Source organism: Dryobates pubescens, chromosome 3, assembly GCF_014839835.1.
Source record: "Dryobates pubescens isolate bDryPub1 chromosome 3, bDryPub1.pri, whole genome shotgun sequence".
Classification (NCBI taxonomy): domain Eukaryota; kingdom Metazoa; phylum Chordata; class Aves; order Piciformes; family Picidae; genus Dryobates; species Dryobates pubescens.
The window spans coordinates 43,736,009-43,759,173 of record NC_071614.1 but is presented as its reverse complement, the minus strand read 5'-3'; the positions used below and the strand labels follow the sequence as shown (position 1 = coordinate 43,759,173).

At 39.9% G+C, this 23,165-nt stretch overlaps 1 protein-coding gene across 1 annotated transcript in view; it reads right to left on the bottom strand.

Moving 5' to 3' along the window:
• Positions 1–16,854, bottom strand: part of PAPOLG (poly(A) polymerase gamma) — a 35,583-nt gene extending 18,729 nt beyond the window's left edge. The window contains exons 1-22 of the mRNA XM_054180177.1: positions 16,790–16,854; positions 16,467–16,625; positions 16,312–16,378; positions 15,046–15,127; positions 14,793–14,902; positions 13,461–13,514; positions 11,978–12,089; positions 10,875–10,964; positions 10,187–10,325; positions 9,969–10,041; positions 9,767–9,887; positions 9,411–9,495; positions 8,976–9,029; positions 8,104–8,223; positions 7,732–7,841; positions 6,611–6,732; positions 6,362–6,531; positions 5,386–5,492; positions 5,071–5,309; positions 4,136–4,207; positions 3,557–3,613; positions 2,922–3,016 (exon numbers count right to left, since the gene is read on the bottom strand). Coding sequence (XP_054036152.1) covers positions 2,922–3,016; positions 3,557–3,613; positions 4,136–4,207; positions 5,071–5,309; positions 5,386–5,492; positions 6,362–6,531; positions 6,611–6,732; positions 7,732–7,841; positions 8,104–8,223; positions 8,976–9,029; positions 9,411–9,495; positions 9,767–9,887; positions 9,969–10,041; positions 10,187–10,325; positions 10,875–10,964; positions 11,978–12,089; positions 13,461–13,514; positions 14,793–14,902; positions 15,046–15,127; positions 16,312–16,378; positions 16,467–16,625; positions 16,790–16,854 — 2,303 coding nt within the window. The remainder of the gene's footprint in view (positions 1–2,921; positions 3,017–3,556; positions 3,614–4,135; positions 4,208–5,070; positions 5,310–5,385; positions 5,493–6,361; positions 6,532–6,610; positions 6,733–7,731; positions 7,842–8,103; positions 8,224–8,975; positions 9,030–9,410; positions 9,496–9,766; positions 9,888–9,968; positions 10,042–10,186; positions 10,326–10,874; positions 10,965–11,977; positions 12,090–13,460; positions 13,515–14,792; positions 14,903–15,045; positions 15,128–16,311; positions 16,379–16,466; positions 16,626–16,789) is intronic.
• Positions 16,855–23,165: the final 6,311 nt, after the last annotated feature.

Genomic DNA, 23,165 nt, shown 5'->3' with positions numbered 1-23,165 from the left:
GCTGCACACAGGTATGCAGCACACTACAAACACAGCTTCTCATTTACTGGACTAACAAAGAATACAGGATTTGTCATAAGCAGTACAATGAGGTAACTGCAAAAACAACTAGAAGTTTTTGCTTGGGTTTTAGGCCAAACAGCTTATGTCACCAAGTATTACATAAAGGCAGCATTAAGTAAGCCCTTGCTCCTGAAGTCAAGGTTAACAGTTTTCAATTTGCCTTTTACTAGTTAAGGCAAAAAGCAAATATTCTATTGCTTGCTTAGTTCTTTACATGGATATCCACTGAAGTCACCTCCACTTCTGCTGTTGCACATTAAGTGTTTCTTTGCTTATATCTAATAAGCAAAACCAAGAGATGTTAATTCCTGCAATGGAATTTCTTGCATAAAGTTACTGACCACAGAATTTCAACACAGAGCTACTCCTCCTTCTGCAGATGCATCATGCATCCCTCACCCATTCCATCTGGATCTCCAAGCCACATATACAGCCATCAGCAAAACAAGCAGATAAGAAAAGAGCAAAGTTTGCAGGAAGAAAGCCTCCATCACCGAGTCTTTATTCATGAGGAACTTGACCTGCTCCAGAAAAAACAAACAAACAAAAAACCCACCAAACAGAAAAGATCGTATCGTTACAGTTAAAAACTGATGTCTAATTTGACTAGTCCCAGGGTAATATCAAACTTCTGTAACATCCAGGGAAACCCCAGAACACTGATGTCACTCACCACTGGGCCAAGCATTGAGGCAGGTATATTAAGATAAAGTGTGTAATCTCACCTATGCTGGATCCAAGAAACTATTAATCTAAACTTCTTTCTACACCACTTCTTAAAGCCCAAGAGTGAGAGGGAAAAAAAAAACAAAGAAAAGCAATTAAAAGATCACTAAAAAGCAAGTGCATTAAAAGAAAAATCAGTCTGTGTAAAGGTATATATGTTCAATGTCTAATGTCTATTAGGTAGAGACTAGTTGCATAAATACATGTGCTGAAATACTGAAGTGGAAGAATGTTTAAAGCATGGTAATATTACAGGGCTCTAGATTGCTACAAAACACTTTTTGTGTTTGCTTCACTGTGTTTCTTATTACCTACTCCAGTCTTGATTCCTTCAAATCCACAATGTATTTTTATTTACATAGGTGCTGAAGTTGTGTAGCTACTGTAACTAGTGCACTGACTTAACAATATTTAAATACCATGGTTTTAACACCGATCACAAAAGGAAGGTAACAATTTTATAAACTCAAGGTGTAGTTCTTCTAAAAGCCACTTAAGTAACATGGGTACTGTTTCTGTATTTTAACATGTGACTAAACCTACACCTTTCAGTCTAAGTTTTGGGAGGGGAGGGGGAAGAATGGGAAAAAATTAAGTATATTGTGATAAGCATAGTCATACTTTCTCTACAAGTTTGGAATACTAGCAGAAGGTGGAATGCAAGAGCATGGAGACCTTCCAATATACATGGCTCTTCTTACTCCTTTATAGTCTGTTGCTCTTATCACTAAGGTTTAGGTGGATGCTTAAAAGCAATCAGAACTCAGAACTGTTGTTTAAGCCAAGCAATTAATCTTAAAAGGATTCAGGGGTATCTGCTGTCCACACTAGGAGTTCAGCTGTCACTGCAGTTTGCAAACTACACTATTCAGATAGCGTTAATTCAAACCTGGAAATTCTAGAAGCAAGCAGGTAGTACTCCCAGTCTCTTCAGATGTACTCTAGCATGACAGTACCATTTTGTAGAACACTGTGTGTGTATAGCACTGCCCCCTTGACTTACAGTTGATTAGTAGTTTGGTATTTTAAGCAGATCACATTTGCATTTAAAAAAAAACCCAAACAAACAAAAAACCAAAACCTGAAGATTTTAAATTTCTCTTTGGAAGGTAGTATTTTTCAGGGCATACAAAAATACTCTGGGGAAAAAAAAACATACAATTTCATTTACAAAACCACCAAATTATAAAGAAATTATAATAGAGAGGTAACAATGTGTTTCATACAATCAGAATCTGTTCCCACCCCTCAAAAAAAAAAATCTTAATGCACGTATCTGGGTAAGCAGGGTTATCAATTTACAGACCTGGACTTAAGACTACTACAAGCTTTCCTGTAACCATTTAGAACAGCTTTCAGGGTTTCTCTGGAACCACTTTCTGCATGCCAGTTGCTTTCATAGCTGCAGCTTGCATGTGGGTAGTATTATCCCAATAGACCCAGCTACTGCAATGTTAAAACATGTGTTTCTGAGTTTAGTTTTACTACCCAATGACAACAACAACAAATCCCTCAGTTTCCATGCTGGACAAAAAACAGATAACATGGCATCATCCCCATAAATTGGTAGAATCTTCTGCTGTGTTTACTTCAATATTTTAATTATTTACAGGCCTCCATGGGAGGCAGAACTTGTGTGGTACATGGCTGTGATGGGCTGTGGAAAGCTACCAGCTAAGGAAGCTGTGCCCCAGTGTCAAATGCACAGGGGTGTACGTGCCAAATGAAAAATTAAAGAACAATATATGAACATGAACAAGGAGAACACAAATTAATACAAGCATGTTCATTTACACTTGAAACCAGAATGTGGTTGCAGTGACTAGGTTAACCCTGTTTACAGACATTCAAGTCACAGGACAGGTGCTTTTTTGTGGCTTTTTCAGAAGCTGTTTCAGCTAGTTACAGGTCAGACTTAAGATTAACAAAGATAACTGTTACAAGAGCATGCAAAGAGTAGGTCAAAACCAAGCAAGCATCTAACAATACAATAAAACATGATATTAACCGGCCAGTTGCAGTAGGGCAACAGTAACCTCCCATACTTTGTTAGTAAGCACAGTACACACTGATAATACAGATCATTAAACATGCAGTTTTCATCACCTTTACCTAGAAGAGATACTGGTTACCCGTTAAGGGTAAGTTTGATGGATCTTTTAATAATACGAATACTGTTTGTTGGAACAGGAGATGATGAATCTGGGAGTTCTTTACTGGAGAGCCTCTAAAACACACAAAAAGATGCCACAAAGGTAAAAAAAGAAAGTTTTAAATTAATTGATTCAGAAGTAGCAGCAGATAAACCCTTTCCTAGGTAAATATTAACAACATTCTTTATGTTTTAAGCAATATGGCCCAAGCCCAAATAGCTACAGAGGATTTTTCACCACATCACTTCAGCTCTCACCAGTTTACAGAGAAAGACCATTTTCTCCACTGCACTTTTCTTTCACAGCATCAGTTGAGGCAATTATATTCCCAGAGGGGAGAGGAATGTGTTGGAAGCTGCTCAACAGCCTAATAGAGAAAGCTAACATTCTGCTCAGATCTATGTTTCAGGAAAACGAGAACATCAATACTGTCCAGATAACTTGCAGTCTTCTAATCCTCCATTTCAGAACAGTTTACATGACACAGAATTGTGTGATGTACAAAAGCTTAGCAACTTAGATACAAGTGTCCAAGAATTAATAACATGTAAGATTTTGTACATAAAAATTCTAGCCTTGGCTTTACCTATAAATAAAGTCACAATAAATAATACCTGTGATCTTGATGTGTCAATAACTGGAATCCGCATGGAGGTTTCTCCACAGACATCCTAAAAAAGGCAGAAAGGATTTATTAGGCAGCATTATCAAATTCACAACTTGAGACAGCAAGGTCTGGCAGTTAGGTGACTTAGAAACATGTAAGCACTGAACAACCTCCAACTTGTTGCCTTTTTAAAGCAGCCCTTTATATACACATACAGCACTTAAGGTATTTCAGCCTTCACTCTAACAAGACCACATCTTGATTTGAGGGTGTGCCCACAAGAATTAGTAGCAAGTTGCACTAAATAGAAAACACTATCCCCCCCTTTGAAAGGCCAAATGCATTAGTCTTTATAGCAGTTTAGTTTGCAGCAGTGAATCAAGTGGTCTAAAACAAAGATAAAATCCAATTTCAAGCATAGCAAAAAGCTAGATACCATCAAATCATCTGGAAGTAACATTTAACGGGTTGTTACAGGAAATTTATGTCAATAAATGTGTGGAATGTTTGTGAAGTAGCCTAGGCACTAGAACAATCCATTCAGCTTTTCAGCTAGCTCACTAAGGAAAAATCATGTCAAAATTACATTTTCTGTAGATATGCTTCCAACATCTTCTGGACGGCCACCAACTCCAAATGCTGAATCCTGTCCAGTTAACTGGAACAGAATACACAGGATAAGTGCTCTACTAAAATTATGAAATATTTGAGTACAGCTTCCAGTCAACACATTACACATATTAGTGGCCATTCTTCAAACATTTACAGAAGTCTATGATTTCCACACAGGGATCTCAATCCTCACAGACAGTCGTACTACCCAAACCTTGAAATATTCAATAACAGCTCTGTAAATAGACTCTTCACAGGCATCAAAATTGATGTTTTCCCTAGCTTTTCTTAACCTTTGCCTCAAATCAGCATTAATCTAAAGCTTTCACAAAACCAAAATTTCACAAGCAGCTCCACACTGTCATTTCAGCAGTGGATGACCTACTAAGCAGGCTGATTTTAAAGCAGCAGAACTATCAAATAGGCATTCAAACACTATCTGCCAGAACAAGATGAACTCACACTTTTACAGTCATAAGATTCATATTCTCCTCATTTTGAGAGCTTATCTGAATTTTTTTAAGAACTGCTTCCAAATGAGTCAGTTCACTCAGCAATTACTCAATGCAGTGGTAGGCATGTACAGCAGTATTTAGAGTCCCTTGCAGCAGATCAGAAACTGTCACTATCTTGAAGAAAATAGCTATACATCATATTCAAGACAATTTCTCATAACTACATCCTAGCAAAACTACCATCATGCTGAAATTTAGATTCCTGAATCCATTGGGGTTGTTCATGTATGTTTCTTCTCAGTTAATTCATGCAATCTACATCAGTCAGATTGGACTAGATGGTCTTTCAAGGTCCCTTCCCTAGCATTCTGTGATTCAGTGTAATATTCTGTAAATAATTAATCCATAATCAGTAATACTTCAAACCCTTATGGGCCTAGCTCCCCTTCCTTACCTTTTCTCTGTCTACTCGTTTTTTGGGGCATTCTTCCAATGCAGGTAAATAACGTCCTTCAGAGGCTGGTGAATAAGGTCGCTTAGGTGCAGCCTTCCTAGGGTCTGTACTTGAAGTCCCACTTAATTCATGCTGTCCTTGGACAGAATGTGCTCTGAATTGAGAAGCTACATTATGCCCTGGAATGGCAAACACAATGGGAGGTCCCAATGTTCTTACTGCAACTGTAGCCTCCATTTCTGTAGGAGACATGAAGCTTTTAGAGATCATCCATGAAACTGAAGGCTGTATTCCACCCACTGCTTCAATACATACTTGTATCAGTAGCAGGAAAGGACAGTCCCATAGACACTGATGGCACAGAAACCTGAGGCATCTTCTCTCCGTGGTTAGCACTGTTGGATCTCTGATATAGAGCATTTCTGTAAACATCAGATTCTTGAGTTAACCTGTTTGCAACATTGTACATTTAATTCCCAGAAAGTTCATGCAAGACAAACATCTATCTTTGCTCATTGCCAACTAAACACACTCACAGGCAATCTAGCATGAGATCTTCATTCTGTTTAACTTCAGACCACAAATTTAAACTTCAGCATTTTCTTTAGACAGTCTCTATGTACTGGTACTGTTTTCCAGCTTAGTATATCCAGCACTCTGTGCTGCTTTTAATGAATGTTCATGTGATTATTATTTTTTTTTAAATTTTCTTCATTTTATTCCTACAGGACCAAGGGGTCTGAACACAGCAGGCATTACACATTTGGTAGCATTGAGCTATTACTTCTAGATTATATATTCCTCTCCTGCTCTAGTAGCTCATAGACAGAAATCCCAGGAAGTGACAGATGTTTTTGCTGCCCAAGTTGACATACAGGTCCACTAAGACAGCAGCAGCTCTAGTGTTTCTGTGATCGAGAATAGCACTTCACTAGAAGTGAATACTGCCTGGCATTAGCCATGCTTTTTGTTAGGAAAAACAGTTATCTACACATAAACTACTCCATCTTCAAATTACACACTAACCTAAGAAGATATAGAGTAAAGTCCAAATAATTTCTCTAGTATAAAATTCTTCTTCATTCCTATGTGTTCATGAACATTGAGTTTTTCAAGGATTTCTTTAACCCATCTTTCCCCATGTGCCCAGAGGAGACACCAGCCTTATTGCTGAAGTGATTGGAGCCTTTCCACACGCTTACGGTACACAGATTCAAACAAGAAATTTCAGATTGCAGTCACATTACAAGTCAGTTAAAAGCAGCAGCTTCTTAGCAGTTATGGTGCTAACCTTCCCATCTCTGCTGTAGAGGTGTCCAGTTTAGATGTCTTATTTAATAGAGAGGAATTATTTGATGTTCTTGAGTCCATGCCTCTAGAACTGTCCAAATGGCTTTTATCTGAAGATGTCCTTTGGCAGTGATGCCCACCAACATTTTGACTAGTATCTGGCACGCTTTGCTGAAACAAAAATAATGAAGTGTTCAAGAAATTATTAAAGAAAAAAAAAATTGCCATAGGAGTCAAATTTTTATTATACCTTCTTTCTTTTCTGTAAGGTTTCTGCAGGCAAAAAATAGTGGAGATGCTTTCTCTTCACATGAGCTGCCTCAATCTTCATGTCTTCCTTTAACATGTTGAGATTGTTGGCTTGTCTATAAACTAAGAGGAACTTTAATGTTGTAGTTTAGTGGGGATGGTTGCATTAAGTGCTTGTCAGAGTTACATACAGCTTCTTCAGAAACAGCAAGCCTTTAAGTGTGTCCAGCCCAAAGAGAGCAAGAAGTTTCTAGCCTGAGCATGAAATGCTACTCAAGCATTCCACATACAGCCTCAAGAGGATGTATGTGAATTAAGATGCCCAGTTCACACCTAGTACAGACCAGATATATAAGAGCTCTAAGTTCAAATATGCATTTATGTGCTCAGTTACAGCTGTTGTTTGCTATTCATACAACTCACTTCTGATAGCTAGGCATGAGCCTGACAGAACACATCCACTGCTGAAAGGCTTAAGAGTCAAATTCAGAAGTAATAAACACATTATGGAAAAGATCTGTGTTTTCAATTGACTACCCAAAACCCTCTTTATTCCAGAATCATCTAACAACATTTGCACTACTACTTGATTTCTATATCTCTCAAAAGTAATAACAGAAGATGATCACGAAGGTTTAGACACAAGACTGCATGTAATTGCAACATGACAAGTCACTGATTTGCAAAGTTCTGAGATCACTTCATACACAAACTGTTATTTTGGAAAAATACTGTCAACAGGCACTACCAACTCTTTTTAGAGCCTGATACAGCTAATTCCCACTTTCAAAGTTCAGCAACTGACAACTGTATTTGACAAGTGCTGCTACTACATCAAATAAATGGACATCTCCTGGCTTCACCACATAAAATCCAGTTCCTTTGGGGGTGTTTTTACTATCATCCACAGAACTGTTATTTCACATACGCTATATGACAGTAGTATGCACTTTTGTTTCAAGATAGACTTGTCAAAATAATATATTTTTAAAGCTAATCTACATGTTGCTCTCTATAGAAATATCTAATACCAGAAGGGAGTACAAGTCACTTTGCAAATCAACTTCCACTAGAACACAAAATGAAACTCCACAAGACTAGAGCAAAATATAGGCTGCTTACCTGTATCTGTGAATGACTGTATAACGGATGTTAAATCGATGTTAACCCTTTCTGCATTTTCCACTTTCTTAAATACTATTCCAAGGAACCACATTGACACACATTCACTCCTAAAAAAGAGAGGTTCATAAATCATTTAGGCACAGATGCCATTTATTTGGCTACTGGTATTTGCTCTCAAGAACGGACTAAACCAAATGGTTTAGTTATACACAGCAGTTAAAGAATTGAGTCTTAAGTTCTTCAGAGAGAAGTACTTTGAGTTCTCCCTTTAAAAAGATCTGACATGCTCAGAACTTTGCCTGTAGTGAACTAGTATAAACAGACACCACTAATTTGGCCAACCTGTTTTGTAGAAGTAATGAAACTCACTGTTTATGGACTTCTTGCTTTCCAGGGAAAGCCTGTGGCTTCACATGTGCAATGGTGATAAATTCATTCCTTTCTAAATTGGCAACCAGCACACGAATTTTTGATTCAACCAGGCCAATCCTAGTAAGAACAAGAGATATTTACTCATTTTTAACAGTGTCCATCATAGAGTAGTTACATTTAAATAACAATATACATATTTCAAATACGTGTTTAAAACTTTTTGCTGAGATGAGTGCATGATCAAAAACGTTTGGAGACCACTGCTCTAAATCAGTAAAACATCTAGCTCTCCAGTGTCCATTACATATCTGGTTACATTGAGCAATTCCTATTTGCTTTAGTCTCTGCAACAAGGAACATCTTCCTAACTGAGCTGTGCTTGGTCACCAGTTTTCTCTGACTCCAAGCATTTGCTTCTCCAGATGACGTGGAACATCTGACCCTCAGGCACATGCACGCTAGGCCTCTTTGTTTCTTCGTATGACTCAGATGCATAGGTTAAGTTCTTATAACAGCATTTCTGTTCATTTCCCTTCACAAGAAAGCTTTAAATTTAGCTGATGAAGCATCTGCTTAACTTGATACCATATTCCCTGCCTAGCTGTACAGTTTTATACTTCTTTTGTTAATCAAGTTAGCAAAAAAAAGCACAACAATTTGAGTTTCAATAGTTTCAATTATAGAATACATATACATAGAATAAACCAGGTTGGAAGAGACCTTCAAGATCATCGCGTCCAACCCATCAACCAATCCAACACCGCCCAAACAACTAACCCACGGCACCAAGCACCCCGTCAAGTCTTCTCCTAAAAACCTCCAGTGATGGCAACTCCACCACTTGAATCCACATTTGAAATATGACTTACCACTGCAAGTGATGTTTTTTAGTAGAGGCACTAGCAGTCAGCACAATGTAGTGCCTGGAAGAAAATGTAAATTAATATAATAGTTCAGGACATTACATTCCTTCAAGGGAAACCAAAACTGCCTTAAAACGACATCCAGACAAGAGAGATGATATCCTGTATTCAGCAGAGTAATAGCTGAAGGAAATCTGGCTACATCTTTTAGAATTCCATTCTGATACACTCTAAATATCAGTTGATGTTTTCTAATAAAAATATGGCAACATATACATTTTTACCTTCCCTATACTTATCCTTACCAAAATTCATATGACTGCCTCCAGTTTGTGAAGAACAGATTCCAGTGCCATTTTCTATTTAGATGGCAAGTTAAAACTCACTACTCTAAACAGTAGATAAATCACTTCAAGTCCAGACAACAGATTTCATACATACTTGTACTTTTGAAAGAAGTTCAGTGGTTCAAATAGCTTGGACCACCCGGATTTTCCTTGAAGAATTTCATTGGTGACTGCAAGCCCTAGAATTAATGTTGAAAACCCAGTTACTATTTTAAGACTAGCAGAGCACGATATAAACTTTACAAGATAAAGATTATGAATGATAACTGACAGACACAAAAGCAGGAGTAAACCTGGCACCTTATTGACTGTAACAGACATATTTCCTAGAGACCTGTTCTACCCAAAAAGGCAGAACATGTTGCAGAATATAACCCATACAAGTAATGCAGTTGCACAGAGCAAGAATTATACTTTTTAGTTGATTAATAAACATGGAAAGAACTTTACCATGTTTAAACTCCTCTACCATTACTGCTCGCGTTGATGTAGATACGTTGTAAGAGGAGTTCTGCTGTGGATAGGCAGGTGTGATGATAGGCATTACATGGTATCTGTCCGATAGGTTCACCTGTGATGTTAAAACAATTTTGCTCAGCATCAGTTCAGGTCATGAGAAAGTTTAAGGCTTCTGAATTCAATGTCTACATACCCTAGGGTCCCACACTGGCAAATTAAGGTTGCTGTCTTCTGGCTGTTTGAGCAAGACAGGATTTGGCCACTCCCTACAGAAGAGAGGTCAGTAATTAATTGTCCATTTAAAACTGCTATGCAGTTCAGGGAAGGACTGAATGTTGTTGGTGTAAACAAAAGGAGATACCTCTGAAAGTTACTTCTGTGTGCAAAATAGTCATAAACTATAGATCTTACCATTTTGAAAAAATCAAGAAGAACTTATTGACAAGAGTTGAAGCTGAAGCATTGGGGTAGAGCTGACATGTTCTGGCCACAAGCATTGCCCAGGAAACACCACCAAGAAATCCCAGAATGTTGGAATAAATGCCACGTCCTGCAATGGATACATTGTAATTAGCCTGTAGCATTTCAAATTCCAAATTATGTTCCTTCACATTGACAGCATTGACTTCACTTGTTATGCTTCAGCCTCTAAGTCAGTTATTTTCACAGTGCAGTGAAACCCAAACTGCTGGTCTATGCAGTGATGAGAAAACAAATCATTACCACACTACTTTCCAAAATGGCCTACACTGCTACAGCTTCACTCCAGCTTCCTTTAGGAAGAAAGTTCTGCCATTCTCCTAGCACTTGATCAATCCATGTGCACAAACAGAGTTTTCTTACTCCTTATGCATCAAGCTTTTATACCTAACTTGTCATTTTTATAATTTCTAGTCAGATTCCCTCTTGTCCCCATTCTACCCCCATTAAAAACCATGCAAATTCTACCACATGGACAAACCTTGAATCAAAACAACACCCAACCAATTTTTAAGTTTAAAACTGTCATCAAAACAGCCTTCGAAAGCTGAAGTATTTCTAATGGTCTTTATTTTTTAGCATGAGGTGCTGTTTAAAGACTACATTAGACATTACTCACTTTTTGCCCAGAGTTTAATTGCACGGAGTGTGAGTCGGAAGTTCTCTTTATTTGGCACAAGATTTAAAATTTCATCAGTAACACGGCAGCCTGTAAAAAAACAAAGTTGAAGTACTAAGGGCAACAAGGCTGGTGAGAGGCCTTGAGCACAAGCCCTGTGAGGAGAGGCTGAGGGAGCTGGGATTGTTTAGCCTGGAGAAGAGAAGGATCGGGGTGACCTCATTGCCCTCTACAACTACCTGAAAGGTGGTTGTAGACAGGAGAGGGTTGGTCTCTTCTCCCAGGCAACCAGCACCAGAACAAGGGGACACAGTCTCAAGCTGTGCCAGGGGAGGTTTAGACTCGAGGTGAGGAAAAAGTTCTTCACTGAGCGAGTCGTTTGTCATTGGAATGGGCTGCCCAGGGAGGTGGTGGAGTCACCATCCCTGGAGGTGTTCAAGGGGAGATTGGACGTGGCACTTGGTGCCATGGTCTAGTTGTGGGGTCTGTTGGGACAGGTTGGACTTGATGATCCTTGGGGTCTCTTCCAACCTTGGTTATACTGTGATAAAGTTGCTATAAACAGGCACAAATCAGTTCTATGCTATACTGGATCAAGAGCTTACAGTTTATCATCCAAGTTTATGCAAATAAGTTTGGATTACTTGCTCTGTGTTACCCTAAAAATGATAGCTTACATAAAACATTAGTAATTATCCCTGGTGCCCTCAACAGCTTTTTCACAGTTTTTAGACTACAGTTAACAGGTTTCTTTTGACAGCCAGGAGCTATTAAACCAGTCAGTATTAAACAGTGAGCAAGTTAGGCTTCAGGTGTTAGAATTCTGTTTTGTTTTTTTTTTTTTAAATGAACTATCACACATTATCAAGTGTTCTACTTACTTATGAAGTAGTTTCTGTGGCAAACTGACCAAAGAAACATATATTGGTCTATCTAAACACACAACTCCTTGAAACATCTAAATTTAAGATCACACACCACCTCCCCAGATGTGAAATATACAGGAGATTGATTTTTGCATTGTGTATACAAACTTGGGTTGTCTAATGTCCTATACCAATTTAAGTAACACTTACTTTTGAAAGGTGTGTAAATACGCTTACCATTTAAGCTTCGTATGCATCTGATATCCAGGCTACTCAGGCATGAGTCATCTTGAAGATCCAGATTGTCAGAAACAGTTGGCATTGATAATCTTGCAAACACCAGGTCAATCTTAAGAGGAGAAAATAGTAAACTATAAGTTCAAATGCTGCACAGTTTTGCAAACAGCAAGCTAGCTGGGGACAGTTAGCAAAGTCTAAAAATGTATGGTGAACTTTGTATATAGAATTATGTGCCTATATAGGTACATCTCCCAAGAGATACATGTGACAGAAAACTTTGGAAAATTGCTAGAAATTCCATATTTTATTTACAAAATCTTCATTGTATCACCCATTTCTTTTAGAGCTAGAAAGGAGGGAGTTTAAGTTTAAAAGATTACACTTAGAATTTCTATTAAAAGGGAGATTAACATTAATCAAAGAATGAGGTCATAATTTCAGTCACCTCAACTATACTTCAGCAAAGGAGAGACCATTTATGCAGTAAGCATTTTGGATTCTAAGTATCTGGGTTTTAATACAGTCTGAGGCAAGAAAATTATTCTGTGAGTCTGTACCAGATAAAGGCTACACAAGGTCATTGAGTAAGTGTCTTCATGATAGTGATACCAAGCAGTAACTTGCTTAGGTGCTACAGCATGCAGGTCTTCATTCACTGTATAAGATGTAGTCAAGATAGAAGGATTTCTACAAGTCTAGGGAGGAGTAAAATGAGTCTGTTTACTCTTCATTTTCCAGACTGTTCACAGAATAGCTTTGGTTCAATGAGACCTTTAAGATCATCAACTCCAACCTTTAACACTGTTCGGTCACTACTAAACCATGCCCCTCAGCAGTAGACACATTTTATATCCTTCCAGTAACAAGCACTCCACTGCTCTAAGCAGTCTGTTAGAGGGCTTAACAACCCTTTTTGGGGAAAAAAAATTTTCCTCACATCCAACCTAAGCTTCCCCTGGCACATCTTGAGGCTCTTTCTTGTTCTGTTGCTTGTTACCTGGGAGAAGGGACTGACCCCCACCTTACTACCAACCTCCTTTTAGGTAATTGCAGAGATTGACAAAGGTCTCCCTTGAGCTTTCTTTTCTTCAAGTTAAACAACCCTCAGCTTCACTTCTGATTTGCAATAAAACATTGAGTATGCTCACATGATCCATACAGGATCATGTATACACTGCCTCTATTCTCACTCTGCACAACTCTTAGAGAGATGCTATTCAAGCAAGCTACTCTGGTCTACAGCACAGGCTTAGAAAGAGGTGCTCCTGATGTTCCCCCATGTCTGCCAGGCTTCCAAGTGGCTTGTTTCTCTGATTCTACTGCAATGTCTTCTCCCAGGATGAGTTGTGGTCAAAAATAGCACAGCCACAGGTTCCTGGAAAAGTTATCCTATTCCAAAGAAAGGCAAGGAAAGGAGGGGGGAAAAAAAAAAAGAAAGAAAAAAAAAGTAGTCTCTTAATGAAAAGAACAAAATGCTTGCCTCAATGCCATCAAACTCAAACTTGACAACCGGCACATATGCATCCTCAACAGCCTGTAAAGGAGAGGATAACTGTGTGAGAAAATATTTCTTTGCTACTTAAATACTTTTCCTGAGCTACAATAAAACGCAGGATTTACAGTACTAAACTGCTCAGTATAAAGACCAAGTGGCTTCTGAACACAAAAAAAAATAACTAGGAAATAGGAAGAACTAGGCTAAGATAAACGCTTCTCAGGAGTTCAGTTATATATGCAAGGAAGGTACACAACCTAAGTTTCTGGGAGTGATTTTAAAAAGCGGTTTTATATGTTTACAGCACAGCTCCTACTAATTGTACATCAAGCTGAGTGCATTCCTTCTGCCAAGTTGTTGCAGTTTGGGCTGGGTGCCCTCTGCGACGTGAGGTGCTTCCTGTGTCCAGAGGTCCAGCCCAGTGGGTGGACACAGGAAACTGGATATTTTCTACCATGATTCCCTGCACCACTATAAAATCCATGGCAGGGTCTGGTACTTCCTCTTTCCTTCCTCTCCACCACCTGGTAACTGGGGGAGATGTCTCCTGGCCGTGGGCCTGGCTAGGCCCAAGGCCACGGGGGGATGGGCAGTCTCAGATCTGGCCAGCTGAGACTAGCCTAGCAGTGGGCAGGGGCAAGGAGGAGCCCTGGGGGTCTTGGGTGCACCCTCAGGTGGGGATGGGATGTTTCTGGGTCTGTTTTGGGGTTTCTCTTGTCACTGTGCTTCTGACTTTCTGTACACACTCACCGTTTTCCATTTAAACTTTCCATCACTTTTGCAATCTGTTTGTCTGAGTTGTTATTTCTGCCCATGGTGGGGAGGGGGTTTGCCCCAACCCATTACACAAGTCTCAGAGGAACCAGAAAGGAACATGACCAGAGGAGAATGAATTAGAGGTCCTACAGTACACCCAGAAGAACACTGTAGTGAAGGTACCAGCAGAAGCCTTTTAACATCACATTCAACTTCCTTTGTTTCCAGGCTGCCCCTTCTTCCTGAAAACAAATTACCTTATTTCCAAGCCTCTTGCTACATCTAAGATTAAAGCAAGATTCCCAGGGACAACCTTACTTTTTGATACAGCTGACTCACTCCCAAATCATGGATAGGGGAGAACCGTTCCACAAAGATTCCTATGTGATGTACAGTCATTGGGTAAACTAAGTGAAAGCTTGACTTCAACATTTTCATGGTGCATAAAGTAGTATTTTAAGTGCTCAGAAACAATTTCTTGTTGACTTTTGGCTCATAAGACGTTTGCTACTAATATGAGCCTTTAACAGAAGAAGTTGAACAAGGAGAGGGCTTACTCACCCTTAGATTCTTTATTTCTTCCTGATGTTTAAGTTTGTCAAAGAAAGACTGAAAAAAATCTGATCTTTCAATGTGCCTGGGAGCAACACAAAGAGTATCTATGTCTGCACCTGCAAAGAGATTTATTTTCTTCTGTTGAAAGTCAATTACAAACATTAAAACTATGGTCTAGTGGAAGGTGTCCCCCAGACAGTAGTTGGAACTAGATTATCTTCAGGTCCCTTCCACTAAAATCAAGTGATGAAAGTCCTACCTTTTGTGTGTACTCCAAGTCTGTAAGATCCAAATGTAAAGATCTTTCCACCGACATTTTCTAGCACTGAGGGGGGAAGGTTCTGTGTGTAGAAGCACAAGAGTTTAGCTGAGAATACAAGATACACATTGACCTATGTGCAAGTTTAACTAGGATACAAAATACATAGGAAGACTACAACAGCCTCCCTGAACAATGTCTTCTCATTCCTGTACTGAATTTAATGGACCGATACTGTTCTTAAGTGGGTGCTTGCAGCTCAAAACCAGGATGAGTAACATAGCAGTCTTTTCATTAATTTACACAAATTGAGGACTATTATTAGCCTTCCCTGCAGCAGACATAAATTAGCACAGTTTAAAAGCTATAAAAGAGACAAGCATAGTGTAATTATTTTAAAATAAGACTGAGTACTGTGAGTACTGTAGGCTAGTTGGGGCAAGACTAGTGCCCATTTACCACCACCCTACAACATGTTGTTTCAGCTTTGTCAACTGTTACAACTGATGGAGCAGCTTTGCAAATGTATTAAGTGCCCTAAAAAATTTAAGGCATTAACCTGAAGGTTTCATACCTTGTTTGTGGTGGTTTGAAAGGAAAGGCTCTGCTTTCCCTCCCCCACTGAGAAAGAGACCACGGCTAAACCCAGTCGGAGAAATGAGAGTATATTTTACAAGGAAACAGATTATATGTAACACCACAAATACAGGTATTTTACAATATAAACAGAAATATACAGCAAATGAACTCAACCAGAAACCAGACCCCCCACAGAGGGGGCTTCCCCCTGTGTCCCCTTTACCCCCCTACCTCCCTTCTCCCCCAAAAGAGGTAGAAAAGGAGACAAGGATGGTTAGCAGGACAGGGAAAGAAGAGGAGAGGCCTGTTACAGGGAGTTTGTTAGTTCTTATCTCTTGGCAAGAAGCCCAGAAACAGATCCAGCCGAAAGGGACAGCGAAGAAAGGAAGACTGAGAGAAAGTTCCAGCCGCGCTGGGACTAACCTCACCTCCCACCTTAACTTGGCCAATGAAATTCGTCTAGAATACCAAAATATTTTATAAACATTTAGCCAGTGTGCCCCTTTCTTAAAGGCCACACTTGTTTCAATGACAGTTACTACAAATCTGCTCAAGAAGAAGAAAGTTAAAAGCTGAACTTAAGCACAAATGCTGGTAGTATGGCCTTTAATAAATAAGAAGGCTTCAGCTATTGTGATAAGAACATATTTCTTTAAAATGTATTTTAAAAAAAAAAAAAATCCTTACTTTGCTTTCACCAAGTTCAGCAATCCATTCTTTGACCAAATTGTTCAGTTTGCCAAGAACAATGAACCTAAAAAGAAAATTCATGCTAAGTTTGCTTAAAAAAAAATAAATAAATAAAAAAAAAAAGGTTAACAAGTTTTACAGTCTGGCTATACCTGTGATTGAGTTCTTTATCATCCTCAAACACATCAAATGGCTTCATTGCTTCAATCAGCCTCTGAGTTTGAATTAAATCAACATTCTTAGGATGAGCCAAGCTAATTGGTGATGTAATTCCATAATGTTTTAGAGACTGCTTTGGCAGGCTAGAAGTACTGTGGGAGGAAATAAAATACTGAAGATTTCACAAAAGCACAACAAACTTAGTGGAAGACACCCTTCAGCTTACAGGTTTCTAAATCAACTTCTGCTCTTTTAACTAGCATTACCATAAATGAGAAAAAAAAATCCCACTGTTTATGCTTTTTAGATAACTTACCTAACATAGAAATCACAACTACTTTTTAAAAAGATCCAAGTTGCTATCATCTTAATTCCACTCATTCGTTTTGCTCTAGATAGATGGAAATGATCACCAGTAAATAAAAAGTGTTGAAATCCACTAGTTTGTAGGTGACGCTACATACAGCGGTTTCGGACACAGCCTCCTGCTAACATTAAACAAGACAATTTAACACCAGCTTCTTTGACTTAAATGTATTTCCTGTGCTTCTACTCATTTTGGCACCACTAGGAGAGTTTTGTGCTCTTAACACAGCATTCCGTTGTTATAGTTCAGAGTGTACCTGCACATACACCTGTGTTCAAATCTGGCTTAGCCATCTCACTGCCTGAGTAGATTCAGCAGGATGTCATGCACCTGAGTTTGGAGGCCCTGGAACTCCAGTTCCAGCAAGGCATATTTTTTTATTTCCAATCCTCTGCTTGCCCTCCATGTTTAGACTTATTTGCAATTAGAATAGGCACCATCAACTTCATAAGTAAAAATAGTAATGAACAGTCCCTTCTTACAGTATCACATTTTTAGCAAACACAGACAGAAAGCCTATGTTTAATTGCCGTGCATTACATCTAAATCAAAACACAGCAGCAACTTCCTACACGTTTTAGGTATTAATTGCATTGTACAACTTGCTCTTCACAACATTTTCACTGAACAAGAATAGTTTTTAGACATCACTAGCATCTTTCCATTGTACAGAAGGCCACCATTTGCCTTTCAATGCCCCATTCTTCCTACAGAGATCACACTTAGAAATGAACGTAAAGAACAATATCACTTAGGTCAGATATTATTAACATCAAATTGTTTTAGTCAATAAATTTTTTTTTCTGTTTCCTTTATATATGACTGAAAGTTTGATTTTACAAGTTGAGGAAAACAACACTTGGAAGGTTTTAGAGTGACTTATAAAGAAGGGATTTGAAAAGATAAAGTAGCATAGATGGCATACAATCTATTCATCCACCAGCTTTCTGTTTAAACGAGAAGCCTGCAGCAGTTGAATATTTTGCCAGCTCTCAGTAGGATTTTCCACCACTAAGAACAGCTCCAATGTATTTCTATTCTGATACAACCTAATTTCATACAAGAAGTTAACTTAAATTGATTTGTTCCAGGTTTTGTCACTTATTTACAGCATTACAAAGCTGACAGCCATTTCCCCCTACATATTCTGAGACTGTGGACACATTTACACTGACAGTTCAGGAAGTCGCCTTCAGCCATCAGCACATCGCAGGAAAGTGTGCTGTGAAGGCATTTATCCAACTCTTAAGGTCAGCTTGCCTCAAGCAGTTTTGAAATTTATCACTCCAGCTTCTTTCTCTTCCACCATCTGGGAGGAGTAACTGGAAACCAGCCCCTAAGCCACCAAAACTGGTAACACAAAACCAACCCCTAATCCTGTAGCCTTCACCAAATTAACACCACTTACACCCTTCATCCTATCTCACACTACGAAGAACCTGCAGACACCTGCCAGCAAGTTAAAGCACTGCTCTGGACGCCATCACTCAGAGCACTTTTTCCCCGTGTTTAAACTGGACGCGCGGCCCGAGACCAGCGCACAGCCGCAAGCAGGATACCCACTGAGAGCTCTCTCCTTGGAACCTTACACAGAAGTGAGTGGTACCAACAGCCTGGCCGAACCCTGCAGAACCTCTAACCCGTGCGCGTCATCACAAGGAAAAGCTGTAACATTTATTCTCAAGACGGGTTTTCCTTCCCAGGAGGCAGTTTCCCCGCTCCAAACCCCTCCGGGGCCCCCGACCCGGCCGGGGCTGCGGCGGGAAAAGACGCTGAGTAAGGGTTAAGCCTCCGCCTCACCCGTTCATCTCCTTCATAGCGCGCACGAACCAGAGCGCACAGCGCGAGCAGCCGCCGACGCCTGCCGCTTCTACCTGCGCGCGCCCACCGCCTCCTTCCCGATGGACACCGCGGTGCTCAGCCAATGGGGCGGGATGGAGCCCTCAATGGAGCCGAGCAGCCGGCGGGGCAGGGCCGGCCGCCAGTCGCCCCCTGGTGGCTGCTGCGGCGGCGCGCGGCTGAGGTTAGTCCCTCACTGGACTGAATAGGGGACTGGGCAGATGGTCCTCGAGGTCCTAACCCGGGAGATACAGAAACTGTTTCTCTGGCAGGACAGAGAATGTGGGCAGGTGAGGCAGGGAGGCTGCGGTAGCTACCTCTGAGCGGGCGGAGGAGGAAGGAGGGCGGGAATCCCTCCTAAGGGTGGAGGAAATGGGTATCTCCCGCTCCCTACACGAGGAGGGTTGTCTTACCGGCAGGACGGCAGGAAGATGCCTCTCGACATTTCTGCCACTGGCTTGGAAACTGGGGGAAACTCTTCTCAGTTGGCTGCTGCCCGCCCGGGACCTCTCTTCTGAAGGATCCCTGCAGCAAAGAGCTGAGATGTCCATAGGGCGGGACCCACCGGGGAACGGGCTAAAGATGGTTCCCCCAGCACACCTGTCCCTCCTACAGCTCAGGGACATTCCACCTCCTCAACACCCCTTCTCAGATAGAAGAGAGGTAAAATGACAGAAATCAAGCCTGTATTCGTTTATTCCAGTAAGTGCCGAAGAGCAGAAGACTAAGCCAAGTGTCTCTTAAGTTGGTATCGGGAGGATTTAAAACACAATCTTAATGACAGTAGGTGCTCATCATCACTTATATCATTTTGGGCCAACACAGTCTGGGTATTAAATCAACTAAAATACCCTGAGACTATTCTGCACCATCGTGTTTAGAGGACAATTCCCCACTCACATTCAAGCCTGCAAAAAGTTAGAAATAAAAACATACTGTTTTTGTAAATTGAGTAAATCTTCCTTTGGAAGAGTTGCTTCCCAATAGCCTTGATGTCTTGCCATATCACAGCCTTCCTCTGAGCTTAGCACATGTATCAATTGTGTAGTTTTCTGAGTTGTGTATACGTGTCTTTGTTGAAGTAAAATACATTTTGTTTTGCAAGAAGCTTTCAAGAAACAAAATTTAGTCTTGAATAAGCTAACAAAATAAATATTTGGTGTTCAGACACAAAGCTAGTTTTAGCAGGATGGCTCTACCTAACCTTCTTAAATAGCTTCATAGAGAGTTAAAAACTACTGAAAAAAACATTATTTGCATGGCAGTTTTTGTGATGATATTTCAGAGTCTTTGAAAATCAGCTTTGCTCCTGCAAGGAGCTGCACCAATAAAGCCAAAAGACCCTTTTAACGTATTTTCAAGCAAATTTTTTTTGTTTTTTTTGAGAATGTTGGTTGGTTTTGTTTTGATTTTAAAGCTCCAGTGTTGACCTTTTTATTCACAGAAGTTTATAATGGCTTTCTTTTTTTACGATTCTTATAATGCACCTATGGTTGGAAAAATCAGGGAACCCATTGTTTGTATACTGCTTGTTCTTTTCTCTCAGGTTGATACCATCTATTTTTTGTGAGAAAAACACCTGTCCTTATTTTACTGAATTTAGATGGCTTTTTTTTCTTTTTTTTTTTTAAACCTTCAGTGCTTTATTATCTTAAGGGCAGCTGCATTTGCCTACAGATGCTTTCTTTAAATCACCTGCAACACATAGGAAAAAAACCTAACAGGTCGTCAAGCATAGAAGTTTTTCCTCAGGTTCAATTTTAATGTTACAGGGAAATTAAGACTAATCAACCTTAACTTGATTGCTTCAGTCGTGTGAAGTAGTAAGGAAAAAAAGGCAGTGAATGTCTGGGAAACAAAGTTTAAGAGCAGCTGAAGTGAGATGGTCGAAGTCATCAAGTTACAGCTTGAGGAAAGAAACAGCTTAATTTTTCTGGAAAAGGAGTGGTTCCATAGTGCTGTGAAGGTGCTGTTTCGATAGCCTTCATATGTTTTTGCTTGAGTTTATGAGTTCTAGTTTCCAGAACCATCTTTTGAAGATACCTGAGCATCTTCTTTGAAGGACAGACCTGAGGAGACTAAGTGGGTTGGCTATTCTGCAAGCATCATTTTTTTTCATAGAAAATAAGATTCTTCTGTTGTTTGCCAGGTACTTGTGTCCTTTTAAACATGCAACTGTTGCATTCTTCCTACTCCATCACTACAATATTATGTGTAACAGTGGCTAAAAGCATTTTGATTTAGGGGGTGTATTTTTGGGGAGAGTTTGTTTCAAGGTAGTGCTTTCCTCTGCTGTATGTGTTATATAAACTTCAGTGTATTGCCTGCACTATAAAAATGCCTGATAACTAAGTGTTGCTAACTGGGGCTCTTTTTTGGTGTCTGTACATTTTATGTAGGTAACACATTGACAAAAGTAAAATCTGTTCCCAGGGGGATATAGATTAGGGGGGTGCTTTGTGTTTGTTTGGTTAGGTGTTTTTGTTTGTTTTGTTTTTTAATTGCTGGTATATTCTAAAAAAGGAAGTATTCTCTCTAGTACAAACGAGGTGATATCTGAGTGCTTCTAGAGTTTCAGATGGATAGTACTGATTTTATGGAGGTGTGCTGTATATAGACTGTGCATTTTCCTGTATCATAGTGTGTTATCTCGTATTTTAGTCTTATCTGTAAAGTTAATAGTAGTTTGATGCATTTTAGAAGCCACTTGCAGTAAACAATGTGTTTGCTAGATTTTAGAAGTCTGTCAATCAAAATGCTCCTCTCAAAGAGGGAGAATTATATGCTCAGATCTGCATTTTAACAAATGTGCCGCCTATTAACTGACCTGGCACTGCTGGTTGTCTATGTTTCCAGATTTATTTATTTAGTTATTTATTTTCATTAAGTGGTACATCTCTGAGGTGCTAAGAGAGTGTGTTGCTGGAGTCATGTGACCGGTAACAATGTGTCTATGCAAATAGAAAAGGGGTGATATTTTACTCTTGTTTTCTTAGTTTTGTAGCTTTTTCTCAGATGAATTATGTTTTGCAACTCATAAAGATATTTTTATTTAGAAATATTTTTATCATGTTTTATTTGGCAAAGTACTTCTTGCTCTTATTACATGGGCAGAGTCCAGCGGCATGAGATTTAACACATCCAAGTGCCGGGTTCTGCACATTGGCCACAACAACCCCATGCAGAGCTACAGGCTGGGGTCAGAGTGGCTGGAGAGCAGTCAGGTGGAAAGGGACCTGGGGGTGCTGGTTGATGGTAGACTGAACATGAGCCTGCAGTGTGCCCAGGCAGCCAGGAGGGCCAATGGCATCCTGGCCTGCATCAGGAACAGTGTGGCCAGCAGGAGCAGGGAGGTCATTCTGCCCCTGCACACTGCACTGGTTAGGCCGCATCTTGAGTACTGTGTCCAGTTCTGGGCCCCTCAGTTTAGGAAGGAGGTTGACTTGCTGGAACGAGTCCAGAAAAGGGCAACAAGGTTGGCGAGGGGCTTGGAGCACAAGCCTTATAAGGAGAGATTGAGGGAGCTGGAGTTGCTTAGTCTGGAGAGGAGGAGACTCAGGGGTGACCTTATTGCTCTCTACAACTACCTGAAGGGAGGTTGTAGTCAGGTGGAGGTTTGTCTCTTCTCCCAGGCAACCAGTACCAGAACAAGAGGGCACAGTCTCAGTCTGCATCAGGGGAGGTTTAGGCTGGAGGTTAGGAGGAAGTTTTACACAGAGAGAGTGATTGCCCACTGGAATGGGCTGCCTGAGGAGGTGGTGGGGTCACCGTCGCTGGGGGTGTTCAGGGCGAGGCTTGACAGGATGCTTGGTTGTATGGTTTAGTTGATTGGGTAGTGTTGGATGATAGGTTGGACACAATGATCTCGAAGGTCTCTTCCAACCTGGTCTATTCTATTCTATTCTATTCTATTCTATTCTATTCTATTCTATTCTATTCTATTCTATTCTAATGTTCTAACATTTTAATGACTAAAGGAGGGTGAAACTTTAAACAGACCTTTTTGAAGGCAGTTTTGAGGAACTCCAGATACATGCATGAGGAGTTATGTACCACATACTGCACCCAAACCTTTCTGCTTCAAGATACAAAATCTGACTGAAAGGTGAAACTGCTGCAGAGAAAGTATTTGTGTGATATTAAAATGCTGTCCATAGGACAGTGGAAAAACTTATCAGAAAAAAATATTCAGACTTTGGATTTTTCTTAAAAATTTGGAAGATCTTATCTAGGTAATGTACTGCATGTTTGTCAGCAATAGCTTGTATGTGTGTATATATAAATATTTAGGCCTTGATGAGTATCTAAAAATAAGATGAAATTCAATCCTGGGAATTTGCAGTTTATACTAAATGTTCTTGAGATTTACTAATCTATCACATTAAACGGGAAGATGTAGGGTAAGAGGTAACAGTGAATGGCAGAATGTGGCATTGCTGAAGACAGATTTCAGATGGATGGATTTAAATGAGTGGTGGTTGAAAGC